Source organism: Colobus angolensis, unplaced genomic scaffold (assembly GCF_000951035.1).
Source record: "Colobus angolensis palliatus isolate OR3802 unplaced genomic scaffold, Cang.pa_1.0 Scaffold248, whole genome shotgun sequence".
In the NCBI taxonomy this organism is placed as follows: Eukaryota; Metazoa; Chordata; class Mammalia; order Primates; family Cercopithecidae; genus Colobus; species Colobus angolensis.
The window spans coordinates 376,205-394,122 of NW_012115688.1; the positions used below are offsets into that span (position 1 = coordinate 376,205).

The following is a 17,918-nucleotide window of genomic DNA, read 5'->3' on the forward strand; positions in this document are numbered from 1 at the left end:
TATATATATATCTGGCCTCCTACAAATAAGGTAAATGCTACATGGTCATATATTCAAAAAATCTTTATTAAGGGCCTACCATGTGCCAGATTGCCAGATATTCTTTCTTATATGTGTAAGAAATACATTATTAATATATTGTGGATAAAAATATGCCCCACTATAAACATATTTTTCATTTTTGAATGGCTTTTACTTTTTCAGACAATAGAAGGCAACTGGAAAAGAGGCAAAGATTCTAACTACATATTGCAGAAAAAATATTCACACTTGTCAAATTCCAACAGCTGGCGTTATTGTTGTTCTATGGATAAGCACACACACAATCCTAGTGGATAGTTCTTTGTCTCTTGGTCTCGTAAATCATAACTTGCTTGTAGCTTTTTTATGAACCCTCAGGAATAACTCTTCAGAGGATGATAATACATCATTAAGATTAAATTCAACCTCAAAGGTGGGTTTTTTTTCCAAAATGATAAAGGCCACCAACACTGCAAGGTTTGCCGTCATTCCCTTGATCTGGTATGTGACACCATCTTCAGGGTTTGTGTACTCAAAGATATGATAAATAAAACGGTGACCGAGACGTGTGACGTAATGCTGGTCATGGACCTGTGGATGCAGAAAATAGGCCAGAGGCACCAGGAATACATTCTTAACTTCAGCAGGATTCGGCTGGGCCTGGAAATTGTGGTCTATTAAACCCACAAATGGAGTTATCAATGCATCTGTCTAAAAGCAGAAAACAAAATAGAGAAATTAAGAAGTGAAGTGATACTGTTTCAAATACTTAAATCATGCCACTTCTAGGTGAGCTAAGAAAAGACACCAAACCTGGGAGAAGGGGAAGAAAGCTTACTCTGGAAGTAAATTTATGTTCCCCCTAAAATGGGAGTCATCCTGCCCTACCTGAAGTGGCATCTATGAGATGACTCTGAAAATGATTTCTTGTATGAACATAACGTAGTACAGTCTTTTGGAATGGCAATTTGGCAGTATCATAAAAACGTGTTCCCTTTGACCTGGGAATTGCATTTGTGTATCCGTATGATAAATTACTACCGGTAAGAAAAGACACAAGTATAAACCTGAAGCATTACTTTCGACAACAGCCCAAAATTCTAAAGTTATCACTCTTCATTTTATAGGCATTTAAGTTATATAAATTAGGTTTATATCCATAAAATAGGATACTATATAGCCTTTAAAAAGAATGGGATAGACACCTTTCCTTCTCAGTAAAGAAAAAAATGTGCTATACTTATGAACAGAAAAGTGATATAATACTAGTTATGACATATTCCCATTTATGGAAAAAATTTATATGTACATATAAATATGTGTCTTATATATAACTATGTGAACTATTTTATATAATACACATGTTTATATTACATGGGAGAGGGATTTCTATTTACAACCACAACTGCTTGCAAATGAACATGAGTGGTCAGTTGTGGTGGCTCACGCCTATAATCCTAGCACTTTGGGAGGTCGAGGTGGGCAGATCACCTGAGTTCAGGAGTTTGAGACCAGCCTGGCCAACATGATGAAACCCCATCTCTACTAAAAATACACAAATTAGCCAGGTGTGGTGGCGCGTGCATGTAATCCCAGCTACTCGGGAGGCTAAGGCAGGAGAATTGCTTGAACTCAGGAGGCGGAGGTTGCAGTGAGCCGAGATCATGCCACTGCACTCCAACCCGGGTGACAGAACGAGGCCCAGTCTCAAAAATAAAAATAAATAAATAAATAAATAAAAACAAAAAAGCAAATGAACATGAGTGCTATCAAATGAAAGACTGTTTTGTTATACTGGAAATCCTGAGAGGGAGGCCTGGGGCTGAGTGAGGATGTAGGATCTGGTAAGAGCTGCCCGACTTTGCATTAGAAAGTGAGAAGAATTGGAATTCCTGGAGCATCCCAAGAGAAAGTGGGTGGGAAAAGCCAGAGAGGTAGACACATGGTGAGGCTGGGACCTATCCAGCCTGCAGAACATTCTCAGAGGGACAGCTAAAGACAGGAAAGCAAATTTAGGAACAGAGACAACTCAGACCATTAACCAAAATAATGGTGAAAGTTAACATTTGGACCAGGAGGAGACAAGAGGAACATAGACTTCATATGTCCTTGGGCAGGAAATCTGGGGTCATTAAGTTACCCAAGGGCAGAGGCAACACTCTATCAGCACCTAACACCACACCTGGCAATGGAGGAAATGCTTAGTCTCTGAATATGGAGTTTTTCAGGTGGACTCTGAGATAAGGACTCAGATGCAAGTGATGTTTTAAGAAAGTGCTCCCAGGGGAGACAGGTAAGGGGAGGAGGGGAGCAAGACTCATAAGGGAAGAAGCCTGGCAAGGGAACCATGGGGTGTTCTGGAGGGTAAATTAATATGCAGTTTGTCCCACGTGGAGACAAGGGAGTTGGGATTTCATGCTCCCTAGCCCCAGTCAGTCACTGGTTAAGTACTGCCTTGCCAGAAGTGACTTCACAGGCACTCCCAGCTCTCTGTGCAGGACACATGGCAAGGTGGCTCCACTATCAAGGGTGCCAGCATTCAGAAGAAAGCCGCCAAGTGTTGTCAGAGGCGATGGAACCAGAGCAACTCCATCTTGAATAGGAGCTGGGTAAGATAAGGCTTGGACCTACCGGGCTGCATTCCCAGGAGGTTAGGGCACGCTTAGTCACCAGACAAGACTGAGATACCGGTCATAAAGACCTTGCCGTAAAGAAGGCCGTCAAAACCCACCAAAGCCAAGATGGCAACGAAAGCAACCTCTGGTCATCCTCACTGCTCATTATATGCTAATCAGAATGCATCAGAATGTTAAAAGACACTCCCACCAGAGCCATGACAGATTACAAATGCCATGGCAATGTCAGGAAGTTACCCTATATGGTCTAAAAAGGTGAGGAACCCTCAGCTCTGGGAATTGCCCACCCCTTTCCTGGAAAACTCATGAATAACCTACCCCTTATTTAGCATATGATCAAGAAATAACCATAACAATGGCCAACCAGCAGCACATGCTATTGCTCTGTTATGGAATAGCCATTCTTTTGTTTCTTTACTTCTCTAATAAACTTGCTTTCACTTTATGGACTCACCCTGTGAGATCCAAGAACCCTCTCTTTAGGGTCTGGATCAGGACCCCATCTGGTAACGGTGAGTTATCAGAAGCCCTGTGGCTGTAAGAGGAATACGAAGGGGCCTGGACAGAGCCCCAACAATGTATGCTCAGTAAATATTCGTGGTTGCTGCTACCATTAGTGACCACAACTTACAGGCACCTAGTCTAGTTCCCAACACCCTCTGATTCCTTACAACAATCTGCTCTTGAAGAAGCCTTAACAACTGCAATTAGAGACCTGAAGAAACTTGCCCAAGGGCACATCCTGTAAATACTTGGCAGAAACTGGATTCAACCACAGACATGTTGCTCATACTGCTGGGTATGTTTCAGAGACCTTTGCAAAAAGAAGTACAAAAACGTTTGGCAAAAGGGAAAACTGGGGTGGGGGTTGTGGTGTCACAGCCTGCCTGGAAGGTTTATGTAGTAGGTACATACATAACTACTCTGGAGGCTGAGGCAGGAGAATTGCTTGAACTAGGGAGGTGGAGGTTGCAGTGAGTCGAGATCACTGGGACTCGAGATTACTTGGGAAAAGCCAATAGTACCCTCCTAGCTATGATCTCCAGACATTACCAAATTCCCCAGGGTAGAAAAATCACTCCAGGTTAAGATCTACATAGATTAGATGATGCTTATAATTTTCAATAAATGGCATTTTTGTGATACATTTTAAAAATTAGCAGGGGCCAAAAAACTCCCTTGCACTTTCAAACACAGCAGACCTTTCTTTAAAGCCTTTGTTTAATTTCTCAATCATGCCATTTTAGAAATCTCCTGTTCCAGGAGTATCTGGCCCCCAGGAATCTCCCGGAAACACATTTTCCTGTTAACGCTGCTGAATTCTATCCACCCACATGTGGAACTCAGTAGCACCTGGGGACTTTGGGAATGGAGTTAGTCTCATTTTGGAAACTTTTAATCAGTATAGCTAAATTTGTTAATTGATTTCTAAAGTAAATCCTCCAAATGCTGGTGGATTTGCAGAAATCAACTGAAAAGAGTTCCCATTAGAAAACAAAATGGAAAAGTAATTAACACATTTCTTGTGTAATCCCATGTCTCTATCTCGCTTTCATACACACACACTTAGAAAACATTTATTTAGTGGCCACTAGCTTCTTGCAAACAAAACCACCCTTGGGTGCTGACCTTTCTATTTTTAAAAACGACTCAATTAAGACAGACATTATCTCAGCATCACTGATCTTCAAAACACTGTACCACCAAGACTTTAGTCAAATGGAACATAAAAGATGATCTAACCCACTGGTTTTCTGTTAGGCAACCGTGGGACTGTTCTTTTGAAATAAAAACTTACCCAAAAGCCCAATATATAAAACATTAAGAGTTTATACCTACCCCTGATATCGTGTGATGAGAGCACTTCACCTCGTGGTGTTCCCAAATTATGACCCCAGCTTAACGATGAGAAAAATACCAGACAAACCAAAATTGGGGAACATTCTAAAAATACCTGGCCACTACATCTCAAAACTGTCAGGGTCATGAGAATAAGAAAGTCTGAGAAACTATCACAGACCAGAGGACTAAGGAGACATGACCACAAAATACAATATGGTATCTTAGATGAGATCCAGGACAGAAAGGAGGACACTAGTAGAAAAACTAGTAAAAAGCAAAGAGCATGGAGTTCAGTTAGTAGTAACATGCTGACACTGGTTTCTTTGTTGTGACAAATGTATGCAGTGATGTAAGATGTCAACGATAGGGGAAACTAGGTCTATGGCATATAAGAACTCTCTGTACTATCTTCACGACTTTTCCATCAGTCTACAGCTATTCTAAAGTTAAATTTAAAGGTTTTATTAAAACATTTATACGGTAAAATCATGCTGTTATCCAAGATCATACTTATTAATACAATATTTACCTCTTCTAAAGTCAATTAGTACAGCAATGAGGTTGTGGTGGTGAACCAATAGAAAGTAAGATCTGAAGCTGAGCACAGTGGTTCACACCTGTAATCCCAGCACTTTGGGAGGCTGAGGTGGGAGGATCGCTTGAGGACAGGAGCTTGAGACTAGCCTCATCAACACAGCGAGACCCCCATCTCTATAAAAAATAAAATAAAAACAAATAAGATCTGGTTATATCAGCTCCAAAATTCATTTTAAAAAATATTTTAAATATGTTTTGATGTATATTATACTATCAAGGAAATCCTGATCCAACACAAATGCAGTTATGAATAGTAATAGTTTTTAAATAGCTTGCCTAGTGATTTCATGGTTCTATTCAATTAATGTGTTACAGAGAGGCTTCATATTCTATAGTATGTAGAAAAATGAGTATCTTTATGGCAGAAGTAATGCATTGGTGGTCTCCAAGGGGCTAAAATTTGGTATCCAGCACATTGGAGTGTGTGTTATTTTTTCAACTGAACTCTCAAAATCAATGTATACTGGAGAAAAATACATGTGAACTGAACGTTAATAATTCTGAAGCATCTCTCTAGGGTTTTATGGCACCCAGTTTGAAATCCACTGATGGGAATTCAACCCTTTTATTTCTGGATGGGGTCCAGAGAGGCAAAAGGGGTTACCCACAGCCACTTGGTTCACGAGGGGCAATGTCCATTGGAGAACCTGGTCTCTTGACTTTATGTACAGTACTCTTTGGGGTTCTGTTTGGAAAATGTGGAATCCTGAGAACAGTAGATCCACCTGGGGATGGGGACGGCGCTCGAGTGTCTGAGGAAACCCTTACATCAATAAGACATGGCACCAGGCAGCAGACAACTTCCACTTGATGAGGACGCAGCCCCACTTCCTCCTGGGCTTCCCGGAGAGCCGTGGCTGCATCATCCATGTCTGTAGGGTCACGCTTACCTCCAGGGAAGCAAACTTCTCCAGGGGCCCTTCTTAGCTGGATATAGAAAGAACAGCACTACAATGTGGGATTCTAATTTTGGAACTATTTATTCATTCAACAAATATTTACTGAAGTTCGATTTTGTACCAGAGACCATTCCTACCTAGGTGGTGGTATCAAAACCCCCATTGCCCAAAAATGTGTTTTCTTGAATCGTTTTAAAGAAATGAACCTTGAAAATTTTTCTCACTGCTAACTTTTTTTCTATTTCTTCACAAAACATACCACACACCGTATTAATCTGTTCTTGCACTGCTATAAATAAATAGCGGAGACTGAGTAATTTATAAAGAAAAGAGGTTTTGTTGGCTCACGGTCCCGCAGGCTGTGCAGGGAGCATGATGCTGGCATCTGCTTGGCTTCTGGGGAGACCTTGGGAAACTTACAATCATGACGGAAGGCAAAGGAGGAGCAAGCATTTCACATGGCTGGAGCGGGAGGAAGAGAGCGGGAGCGGAGGTGCCACACACTTTAAACAACCATGTCTTGTGAGAACTCACTCACTATTGTGATGACAGTACAATAAAGAAATCCGCCCGCATGATCAAATCACCTCCCACCGGGTCCCCAAGTCCAATACTGGGGATTACAACTGAACATGAGATTTGGACGGGGTCAGAGATCCAAACCATATCACACATACACAAACAGATTGACATTGCTAGGGGAAAAAAGCTGAAAGAATAATATAAGGGGCAATGGTATCAGCAGATAATTTTGTGGAGTCCTTTATTGGGTGCCTATCATGTTCTAGGCATGCTGTTTCACAGAGATTTTTTACCCATTGGGTCCTCAGAACAGTTCTATAAGCTACTAATTTTTGAATGAGGTGAAATTCACATAAAAGTAACCATTTTATAGTGAAGAAAATAAGAGACATTTAATACATTTACTGTGTTGTACAATCATCCCCACTATCTCGTTCCAGAATATTTTCATCATTCCAGAAGGAAACCGCATACAACAGTTGATTCTCATTCCCCTCTCCCTCTGTCCCTGCTTCCTGTCTCTGTGGATTTACCTAGTCTCGACTTTTGTGTCTGGCATTTTTCCCTTCACATATGTTTTTGAGGTTCTTCATGTTCTATCGTGTATTGGTACTTCCTTTTTTATGGCTGAATAGTACTCTATTTTATGTATATATCACAGTTTGTTTATCCACTCATGCACTGATGGGCAGGCAAACTACTCTTTTCTTTCTCTCTCTCTTTTTTTTTTGATACGGAGTCTCACTCTGTCACCCAGGCTGGAGTGCAGTGGTGCGAACTCGGCTCACTGCAAGCTCTGCCTCCCAGGTTCATGCCATTCTCCTGCCTCAGCCTCCCGAGTAGCTGGGACTACAGGTGCTTGCCATCATGCTTGGCTAATTTTTTGTGTTTTTAGTAGAACCGGGGTTTCACCATGTTAGCCAGGCTGGTCTCGATCTCCTGACCTCGTGATCTGCCCTCCTCGGCCTCCCAAAGTGCTGGGATTACAAGTGTGAGCCACTGCGCCTGGCCATACGCTACTCTTATACTATTATTATTTCTACTTTCAGATAGGGAACTTAGGCTCACAGAGGTTAAATAACCTGATCAAGTTCACTCAGTGAGCTGGAATATAAACCAGTGTTTAATTTACGAGCTTATGGTTTTAATCAGTACAACATACATTTATCAAAAGTTTAATAAGACACAGAAAATATGGGCCCTGGAGCTATTAGCATTGTACTGGCATCTATGTTTATCTTTGTGTGTGTTGGTAAAGGAATAGAGGTCTCCTCTTTCCCTGCATTGCTTCCTTCCTTGATTTCATTCCTTCCTGCCTTTAGGAGAACTGACTGTGTCTCTATTTATAGCATCCTAAAATTACTCCCTTTCTTATCTCTGTCTTTAAAATTATTTCTCTCATATCTTGGGCAGAAGTGGAGAGGCACAAACGCTCCACTGTTCTCTCTTCTGCAGGGCTAAATATCTCAGCAAAGTGACCTCAATTTATTTTATGCCCACTCGTGCCTAGTACCCACTATCCTTCCTCTCCTGAATTGTCCAGGAGCCCTCAGGCTCAGCAAGAGTCCTGGGTCTGCCTCTTTCCAACTGTGTGCAGTGGGGTAATGACAGTGTGCTCCTCACAGAGCTGTGAAGATTGTTCACCCTGAAGAGGGTGGAGTGGATGCACGGGAATGGTGCCTGGCCACATTAAATATTTAATAATGAGAACTCGTAAGGTCAGTCCTGGACGTTGAGAAGCTCAATCAAGAGATCATGTTGCCATTGTTAGCACCTAGGCCAATATATCTACGTAAGGAGAAACTAGATGCCTGCAATGGCCTGGTTGTTTATTCTCCCATGAATCTATACGTTGAAATCCTCACCCCTAAGGTGATGGTATTAGGAGGTGGGGCCTTTGGGACGTGATTAGGTCATGAGGGCAGAGCCCTCATCAATGAGATTAATGCCCTTATAAAAGAGGCCCGAACCAGACCCTTTGCCCCTTTCTCTGTAAGGACACTGAAAAGATGACTATCTATGAACTGGAACAGGGACCTCACCAGACACCAAATCTTCTGGCAGCTTAATCTTGGACTTCGCAGCCTCCAGAACTCTGAGAATTAATATCTGTTGTTTATAAGCCACTCAGTCTAAGGTGTTCTGTTATAGCAGCTTGAGAGTCTAAAGTGTTCTGTTATAGCAGCTTGAGAGGACTAAGACAATGCCATGATACACTTTTTGACATTTTATAGTCCACAGCCTCATTTGGGCAAGGCTGAAAAATTTTTTTTTAAGTCCTTCTGTGCTGATAAATCAGTAACACTGCAGAAATTGCTGCCATAGCTACTTAAGACATCTTCACCTCAATTACAGTCGTGAGAACAGGTGAAAAGAAGGTTGATGGACATGTTTCTACTGTCTTGAACGCTCACTACCCACTGCAAATATGTCTCACCAAATGCATAAGAAATATACCTAATGTTAGAACAACTCTGAAAAAGTGCTTTACTGTTAGAATGTTCAACTCCAAGGCAGCCAGGGACAGAGGCACCTCCAAGCAGTCATCAGGCTTGACAGAAATACAGACCTGATATGATGCCTGTTTTAAATGTACAGTCAGGGACACATTCTGAAAAATGCATTAGGCGATTTCATCATTGCATAAACAACACAGGGCGCACCTGCACAAACCTGGATAGTATAGACTACTACAAACCTAGGCTATATGGTGTAGCTACTGCTGCTGGGCTACAACTTGTATATCATTTTACTGTCCTGGACATTGCAGGCAATAGTAACATAGTGGTAAGTATTTGTGTATGTAAACACAGAAAAGGTACAGTAAAAATATGGTATAAAAGATCAAAAGTGGTTCACCAGTATAGGGCATTTACCATAAATGGAGCTTGTAGGACTGAAAGCTGCTCTGTGTGAGTCAGTGAGTGAGTGGGTGGTGAGTGAATGTGAAGGCCTAGGACATTAAACACTGCTCTAGACTTCATAAACACTAGACACTTAGGCTATACTATGTTTATAAACATATTTTTCTTTTCTTTTTGTTTTTTTTTTTTTGAGATGGAGTCTCACTCTGTTGGCCAGGCTGGAGTACAATGACGTGATCTCAGCTCACTGCAGCCTCAGCCTCCCGAGTAGGTGGAATTACAGGCAGCTGCCACTATGTTTGGCTAATTTTTGTATTTTTAGTAGAGACGGGGTTTTGCCATGTTGGCCAGGCTGATCTCGAACTACTGACCTCAGGTGATTCTCTCCACCTTAGCCTCCCAAAATGCTGGGATTACAGGTGTGAGCCACTACTCCTGGCCTTTTTCTTTTTTGAATAATAAATTAACCATAGCTTACTATTACTTCTTACTTTCTAAACATTTTAATTTTTAATTTTTTGACTCTTGTAGTAACACTTAGCTTAAAACACAAACACATTACACAGCTGTACAAAATATTTTCCTTATACCTTACACTAGAAGCTTTTTTCTATTTTTAAGGATTTTTGTTTTTCTTTTTAAACTTTCTTGCTAAAAACTAAGATACAACACACAGAATCATCAATGTCACTGTATTCTACCTCTACTTCTTGTCCCACTGGAAGGTCTTCAGGGGCAACAGTAACATACATGGAGCTCTCATCTCCTACAATGACAATGCCTGTGTTTTTTGGAATACCTCCTGAAGGACCTTACTGAGGCTGCTTTATAGTTATTTTAAAAAAATAAGTAGAAGAAGAGCACTCTAAAATAATGATTTAAAAGAATAGTGTAGTGAATTTCATAAACCAGAAGTGTCATTTTTATCAAGTATTCTATATTATGCATAATTGTATATGGTATACTTTAAGACCACTGGCAATACAGTAGGTTTGTTTACACCAGCATCACCACAAACATGTGAGTAATGTATTGTGCTATGACATTATGACTGCTATGATGTCACTTGGTGATAGGAATTTTCAGCTCCATTATAATCTTATGGGACCACCATTGTATATATGGTCCATCATTGATGGAAAAACACTGTTTTGCAGCACATGACTGTATTTTGAAAGGTTTCAAAACTATCTCATAGCATACTAGTTCTACTCAAGTTGCCTTGTACACCTATTCCAATTAATAGGTAATAGGAATTGGAAAAGACCATTCTGGCTTAGTGAGAACATTGCTCTCAAGAAAATGTTATCCTTGGTCTAGGCAATGATTTTTAAAACATGACCCCAAAAGCACGGGCAATGGAAGCAAAAATAAAAACATGGGCTTACATCAACTAAAAAGCTTTTGCACAGCTAAGGAAACACTCAACAGACTGAAAAGACAACCTATGGAATGGGAGAAAATATTTGCAAACCATAAAAGGGGCTAGTATCCTAAATATATAAGGAACTCAACTCAATATCAATAATAAAAAACACCCAATTAAAAAATGGACAAAGGACCTAAATAGACATTTCTCAAAAGGTATATTTAAAAAATGCTTAACATCACTAATCACCAGGAAAACTCTAAAACCACGGAGAGACATTACCTCACACCTTTTAGAATGGCCATTATCTAAAAAGCAAAAGGTAAGCGTTGTTGAGGATATGGAAAAAAGGCAACAATCACACACTGTTGGTGAGAATGTAAATTAGTCCAATCCTTGTGGAAAACAGTATGGAGGTTTCTCAAAAAGTTAAAAACAGAATTGCCATACAATCCAGCAATCCTACTACTGGTTATATATCCAAAGGAAACCAAATCAGTATATTGAAGAGGTATCTGCACACCCATGCTCACTGCAGCATTGTTCACAATGGCCAAGACATGGAATCAAGCTGAGTGTCCATCAACAAGCGAATGAAGAAAATGTACATCCAGCGAGGAATATTATTTGGTCATAAAAAAGAAGGAAACCTGTCATTTGTGACAACATGGATGAAGCTGGAGGAAATTACGTTAGGTAAAATAAGCCAATCACAGAAAGACAAATGCCACATAATCTCATTCATATGTGGAATATTAAAAAGTCGGTCTTATAGAAGTAGAGTAAAATGGTGGTTACCACGTGCTGAGGTGGTTTTGGGGGAGGTTGGGGAGATGGCCAAAAGATAAAAAGTTTCAGCCAGTCAGGAGGAATAAATTCAAGAGAGGTATTTTATACTATGGTGACTATAGTTAACATACTGTATTCTTGAAAATTGCTGAGTGGATATAAAGTGTTCTTACCACAAAGATGATGAATATGTGAGACAGTATGTTACGTGTGGTGGTATGTTACCATATGAGGTACTGTGTGTGTTAATATGTTACTATGAGAGGTAATGTGTGTGGTGATATGTTACTATGTGAGGTAATATGTATAGTAATATGTTACTATGTGAGTTAGTACATTGATTAGCTAGATTTAGTCATTCCACAGTGAATAGATACTTCAAAACACCATGTCATACAGGATAAATCTATACAATTTTATCTATTGATTTAAATTTTATTTATTTATTTATTTGTTTATTTATTGAGATAGAGTCTCGCTCTGTCACCCAGGCTGGAGTGCAGTGGCATAACCTCGGTTCACTGCAACCTCTGCCTCCTAGGTTCAAGCAATTCTCCTGCCTCAGCCTCCCAAGTAGCTGGGACTACAGGCGTGCACCACCACACCCAGCTAATTTTGCATTTTTAGTAGAGATGCGGTTTCACCATGTTGGCCAGGCTGGTCTCGAACTCCCGACCTCAGGTGATCCACCCACCTCAGCCTCCCAAAGTGCTGGGATTACAGGCATGAGCCACCGCACATGGCCATATCTGATAATTTTTTTTAAATATATGTAAGTGCTTCTCCTGTGCTTAGTGGCAGAGCTGGGAACAGACTCTGGTCCCCTGGTTTTCATTTAAGTATCTCCCCTTGGAACGTGGATTTCTATCACGTCCTTAGTTCATGGCATTTCTGCCTGGCTCAGACCGAACACAATCCGCACAAATCTACTTCTACATCCACAAAACTCCAGCTGATTCCTCGGCATTTTTTTTTTTTTAAAACAAAATACTTTTCATTATTCTGCTTAAAACGCCTGTTAATATGGCTCATTTTCTTTTTGTCCTTGGAAAACCTTAAAATGACTGCTTCACCAGCTTTTCCTTGAAAGTTCCCCACAGCAAGGGAAACTGATTGCGCTCATGGGTGCAGGGGTGACAGAATTTCGGTATTTGCTTTTGCCCAAATCTCATGTTGAATTGGAGTCCCCATTGTTGGAGCTGGGGCCTGGTGGGAGGTGACTGGATTATGGGGGCAGATTTCCCATGCATGGTTTAGCACCATCATCTCGGCACTGTCCTCATGATAGTGAATGAGTTCTCATGAGATCTGCGGCCATTTAAAAGTGTGTGGCATTTCCCCGCTGTCTCTCTTGCTCCTGCTCCCCCTCCGCCCTCTGCCATGATGGTAAACTCCCTGAGGCCTTTCCAGAAACTGAGCAGATGCCTATGTCATGTTTCCTGTACAGCCTGCGGAAACATGAGCCAATGAAACCTCTTTTCTTTATGAATTACCCAGTTTCAGGTATTTCTTTTTTTTTTTTTTTTCCGAGATGGAGTCTCGCTGTTACCCAGACTGGAGTGCAGTGGCACAATCTCTGCTCACTACAACCTCCGCCACCTGGGTTCAAGTGTTTCTCCTGCCTCAGCCTCCTGAGTAGCTGGGATTACAGGCATGTGTCACCACGCCTGGCTAATTCTTTTGTATCTTTAGTAGAGATGGGGTTTCACCATGTTGGTCAGGCTGATCTCAAACTTCTGACCTCGTGATCCGCCCACCTCGGCCTCTCAAAGTGCTGGGATTACAGGCATGAGCCACCGCACTCAGCCTCAGGTATTTCTTTATAGCAATGCAAGAATGGACCAATACAAGGGGTGAGCCAGAAACTCCATTCCCAGCCCAATATTTCCTTAAAGTAACATCATTTATCTCAAAACTTCGGGTCATGTCTGCCACTTGACACTAACGATGACAGCCAAAAATTACTGAATTCTTGCTTGCCAAGTACCAGGGTTGTATAGGTGCTTTACGTTTGTTACCCTGTGAAATGTTCATAGCAGCTGTATGAAGCAGTAACTAATATTCTGTCCTCATTTTACAAGGGAAAAGACTGAAGTACAGAAAGGGTAAGTAACTAGGCCAAAGTCACAGTTGGCAAGGGGAGAGCCTGGATTCAACATGGATAGCTAGCTTTAGAGCCGAGGCTGTTAACTTCTGTGCTCTAGTATTTTCACATTATACTGGGGGTGGGATAGTTTGAAACAGTGGCCCTTGGTGGGGGCAATTTGGCACCGCCAATCCTGCCAGAACAATAGGCAATTGTGAAGATATTTGTGGTATGTATGCTACTGGCATACTGGACAAAGGTGTTTGTGAGCTTGTGTTTGTTTGTGCTACTGGCATCTGGTGGGTAGAGGCCAAAGGATGATGCTAAACAACCACATTATACAGGACAGTCTCCACACCAAAGAATTATTCAGCCCCAAATGCCAATAGCACCAAGGTTAGGTAACCCTAGTCTGAAACCATTTTAAACTGCTTGCTAGCTAAATTCCTTCATTTTCTTTGTTAAACCTTCCCCAAGAAACACCATGTTATCCCATGACTTCTGGTTGTATGCCTCTGACATCACAATTCTGAAAGCCCTTTTGAGAATTTTGGCATCAAAATGTGTGCAAGTGACAAAATCTTGTGAGGTTTTCTGATGTCCTGAGGTTTAAGGGCAGGAAATTTTTTGTCCACCTACCTTCTCTGACCGGACGGTGAACAACAAACGGAGTTTTCCTTCTTTAGCCACCAATGGCAAAAGGATGGAATATTTGTTATATGGCAAGTGAGAATATTTGCCTCCAATATCATACTTTCTTAAGCGGGCCTTAGCATCATCTAGCAAACTGTTTCTAAAATAAAAACAAACCGGACAGACATTTTAGTAAGCAGAGTTACAGTAAAAAGCTTATAGTCCTGCCTTTATTTCTGCTTTGTTGTGTATTTAGGAGTTTGCCATTTCTGACTCTCTGTGTATTTTTCAATAACACGACAGAAATGATAGTATCTAAATTGCATGGTTGTTCGCAAGATGAAAATGACAAAAAAATCTCCTAAGCACACAGTTTAGTACACAGGTTCTCTTTGAAACATAAAGTATGGTAAAATGTTTTTACAATAATGCAATAATTGAATTTTGAAATCCACAATTATATTCAGAGAAGACAGGTTTGATGAAAACGTCATTGTTAAGGTTAGAAGACCACCTTCTATTAAGCTGGCCCTTATGTTCTCAAACTCCTGTCTTCAACTGCCTTAAAACAGTGGTTCCCGGCCGGGCGCGGTGGCTCAAGCCTGTAATCCCAGCACTTTGGGAGGCCGAGACGGGCGGATCACGAGGTCAGGAGATCGAGACCATCCTGGCTAACACAGTGAAACCCCCATCTCTACTAAAAATACAAAAACTAGCCAGGCGAGGTGGCGGGCGCCTGTAGTCCCAGCTACTCCGGAGGCTGAGGCAGGAGAATGGCGTAAACCCGGGAGGCGGAGCTTGCAGTGAGCTGAGATCTGGCCACTGCACTCCAGTCCGGGCGACAGAGCGAGACTCCGTCTCAAAAAAACAAACAAACAAAAAAAACAGTGGTTCCCAAACTTTAGCAGCAACAGAATCACCTGGAGGGCTGGCTGTCACACAGACTGGTAGGTTCAGTCCCAGACTGTGACTCAGTAACTCTCATGTAGGGCCTGAGAATTAGCATTTGTATCCAAGTCCCACATGACAGTGTTACTGATGCCGTGGACAGGGGAACACATTTTGAGAACAATTTCCTAACAATATGCAAGTATTTGGATTTATAACCACAAATGGTGCCTTCCTATGTGGACTTGTTTTGGTCCTTTTGACAGGTGTGTTTTGCTGCTAGTTTGTATAGTGGGTTGAACAGTATCTCCTCACCCCTGAAATTCACGTCTACCCCAAACTTCAGAGTGTGACTTTATTCAGATATAAGATCTTTTTAGATGTAATTAAAGTGAGCTCTAAATCCAATGACTATTGTCCTTATAAGAACCAGAAACGAGCCGAGTGCGGTGGCTCACACCTGTAATCCCAAAACTGGGAGGCTGAGGCGAGAGGATTGCTTGGGCCCAGGAGTTTGAAACCAGCCTGGTCAACATAGCAAGACCTTGTCTTTACAAAAGAAAAAAAAAGCATAAATTAGCTTGGGCATAGGGCATGCAACTCTATTCCTAGCTACTTGGGAGGCGGAGGTGGGAGGATCACTTGAGTCCCAGAGTTCAAGGCTGCAGTGAGCCATGATTGCACCACTGCACTCCAGCCTGGGTGACAGAGTGAGACCCGACTCAATAAAAAATAAAATTGAATTAAATTAAAGAAGAAAAAACACGGAGACACGCACACAGGGAAGAAGACCATGTGAAGATGGTGGCAGAGGTTGAAATGATGCTGCTGTGAGCCAAGGAATGCCAGAAACCACCAGAAACTGGAAGAGGCAAGGAAAGGTCACCCCCAGAGCCTTCTAAGGGAGTGTGGCCCTGCTGACACCTTGATTTTGGACTTCCAGCCATGAGAGACCATTTCTATTGTTTTAAACCACCCAGTGTGTGGTACTCTGTTATGGCAGCCCTAGAAAAGGAACAGTTGATTTTACTTTTTCCGTGGGACGGCAGTTTTGCATAGTGGGCAGAATCAGATGTTTAAGATACCCAGAATTGGCTTCAAATGTGTATAGGAGGCCTGGTACAGTAGTTCATGCCTGTAATCCCAGCATTTTGGGAGGCTGAGGCAGGTGGATCACTTGAAATCATGAGTTTGAGACCAGCCTGGCCAACATGGTAAAACCCCACCTCTACTAAAACTACAAAAATTAGCTGGGCATCGTGGCACATGCCTGTAATCCCAACTACTCAGGAGGTTGAGGCAGGAGAATCGCTTGAATTCAGGAGGCAGAGGCTGCAGTGAGCCGAGATTGCCTACTGCACTGTAAGCCTGGGTGGCAGAGTGAGACTCTGTCTCAAAAAAAAAAAAGTGTATAGGACTGACTTCTCTGAGTTTCATCTTCATTTGTGTCAGGCTTGAGGATATTTATGCAGATTAAATGATGCAGTTCATATACTGTGGCTGGCACACAGCTGGTGCTCCGTGAATGGTAACTACACTGTCATAAATCTCCCCATCATTAGATAAGCAGTTGTTTGCAGGAGGTATTTGCTATTTTTTGCCTCTTTCTAGATGGCAGGCTGCTCACCAGATGTGGTTGGGTAACAGCAGTGGATTTCAACGACCAAATCGCCTGGAAAGAATTACTGAATGCTGGCACAGGGGATTGCACAGTACATCTGATGCACGCAGGCCAGCCTCCAGAAAAGGAAACTGTGGGATGGTGGCTTTTAACCACCCAGAAACCGCAGAAGTGACCAGAGAAACCAGCTGAAATAAAAGGCTGCAAAAACGTATCTGTCCACTTCAGGGACTGGCCGCTGGAATAATCAGCAAGATATCAACAGCAGTAGCAGCCACCCCGTTCTGAGCATGGTCTCACTTTTCACGTTTCTCATTTTATCCTCACAACAGGCCGGCAAGTGATCACAGGGTCACCTCCAGGCTCAGAGAGCTTACGTAACTGACAGATCCAAGGTCACAACTGGAAGTAGCCACTGGAGGACTTGAATCCGGGGCTGCCTGGTGCGGGGCTGTGCCACCCTCGGGGGTCCTGGGGTCCAACTCTGGAGACGCGGACTGCAGAAGAGCCAAGCCGGCTGGGAAGGGGAGCAGCGTGTATGTAAACCACAGTGGCTAAAGCCGGCTCTGTTACTGGCTAGAGCAGGTGCAAAGGTTCGGGGACCCTGCGGGTTGCTGGAGGCCAATGCTCCCATCCGGGGCTCGCAGGTGGACTGGCGGGAGCTGCAAAATCGGTCCCGGACTAAAGGCCTCGGTGGCTCCGCTGCTATCAAGGCCGGGCCTGGCCAAGCTCGGGGCGCCAGGACCCTGAAAGGCTTTACCTGACTGGCTCCTGGGGAAGACCAGGTGGTGACATTGCCCTGGGGAATGTTTGTTTCCGGGCGGACTCCTCGGAGCGGCTCTGCCGGTTGCGCTTGCGCAGAGCAGCTCTGGGCCTGGGCGCGGCCTAAAGCCAGATAGAGGGGCGGGGCTTAGAACAGGAGGCGGGGCGGGGTCTGGGGCGAAGACAGGGGACGGGGCGGGGCTAGCTCTAGGGTCGGAGGCTGGGATCGGGGCGGGACGTATGGCCAGAGGCGGGACTAGAGGCGGGGAGAGGCGCGGGGCGGGGCTTAGGGCCGGGTCTACCCGGTTGCGCAAAGCAGTTTCTGCCCCGCTCCTTTGGCTTCTATGGAAGCAAGAGGCACAGGAGTTGTGGAATTTAGAGCTGGAAGA

At 42.8% G+C, this 17,918-nt stretch overlaps 1 protein-coding gene across 4 annotated transcripts; it reads right to left on the reverse strand.

Annotated features, from left to right (window-relative positions):
• Positions 1 to 48: 48 nt before the first annotated feature.
• On the reverse strand, positions 49 to 17,647 carry NUDT7 (nudix (nucleoside diphosphate linked moiety X)-type motif 7). 4 transcript variants are annotated; one of them, XM_011945980.1, is made up of 5 exons: positions 17,528 to 17,647; positions 14,265 to 14,418; positions 5,865 to 6,023; positions 5,117 to 5,210; positions 49 to 732 (listed from the first exon to the last, which is right to left on the reverse strand). In XM_011945980.1, the coding sequence occupies exons 1-5, from the start codon at positions 17,560 to 17,562 to the stop codon at positions 662 to 664; spliced, it is 513 nt and encodes a 170-aa protein (XP_011801370.1). In that variant the 5' UTR covers positions 17,563 to 17,647; the 3' UTR covers positions 49 to 661. The 4 variants fall into 4 exon arrangements, with proteins under 4 accessions (XP_011801370.1, XP_011801366.1, XP_011801368.1 ...); XM_011945976.1 differs by lacking the exon at positions 5,117 to 5,210; XM_011945978.1 differs by lacking the exons at positions 5,117 to 5,210; positions 5,865 to 6,023 and adding an exon at positions 6,344 to 6,457.
• Positions 17,648 to 17,918: the final 271 nt, after the last annotated feature.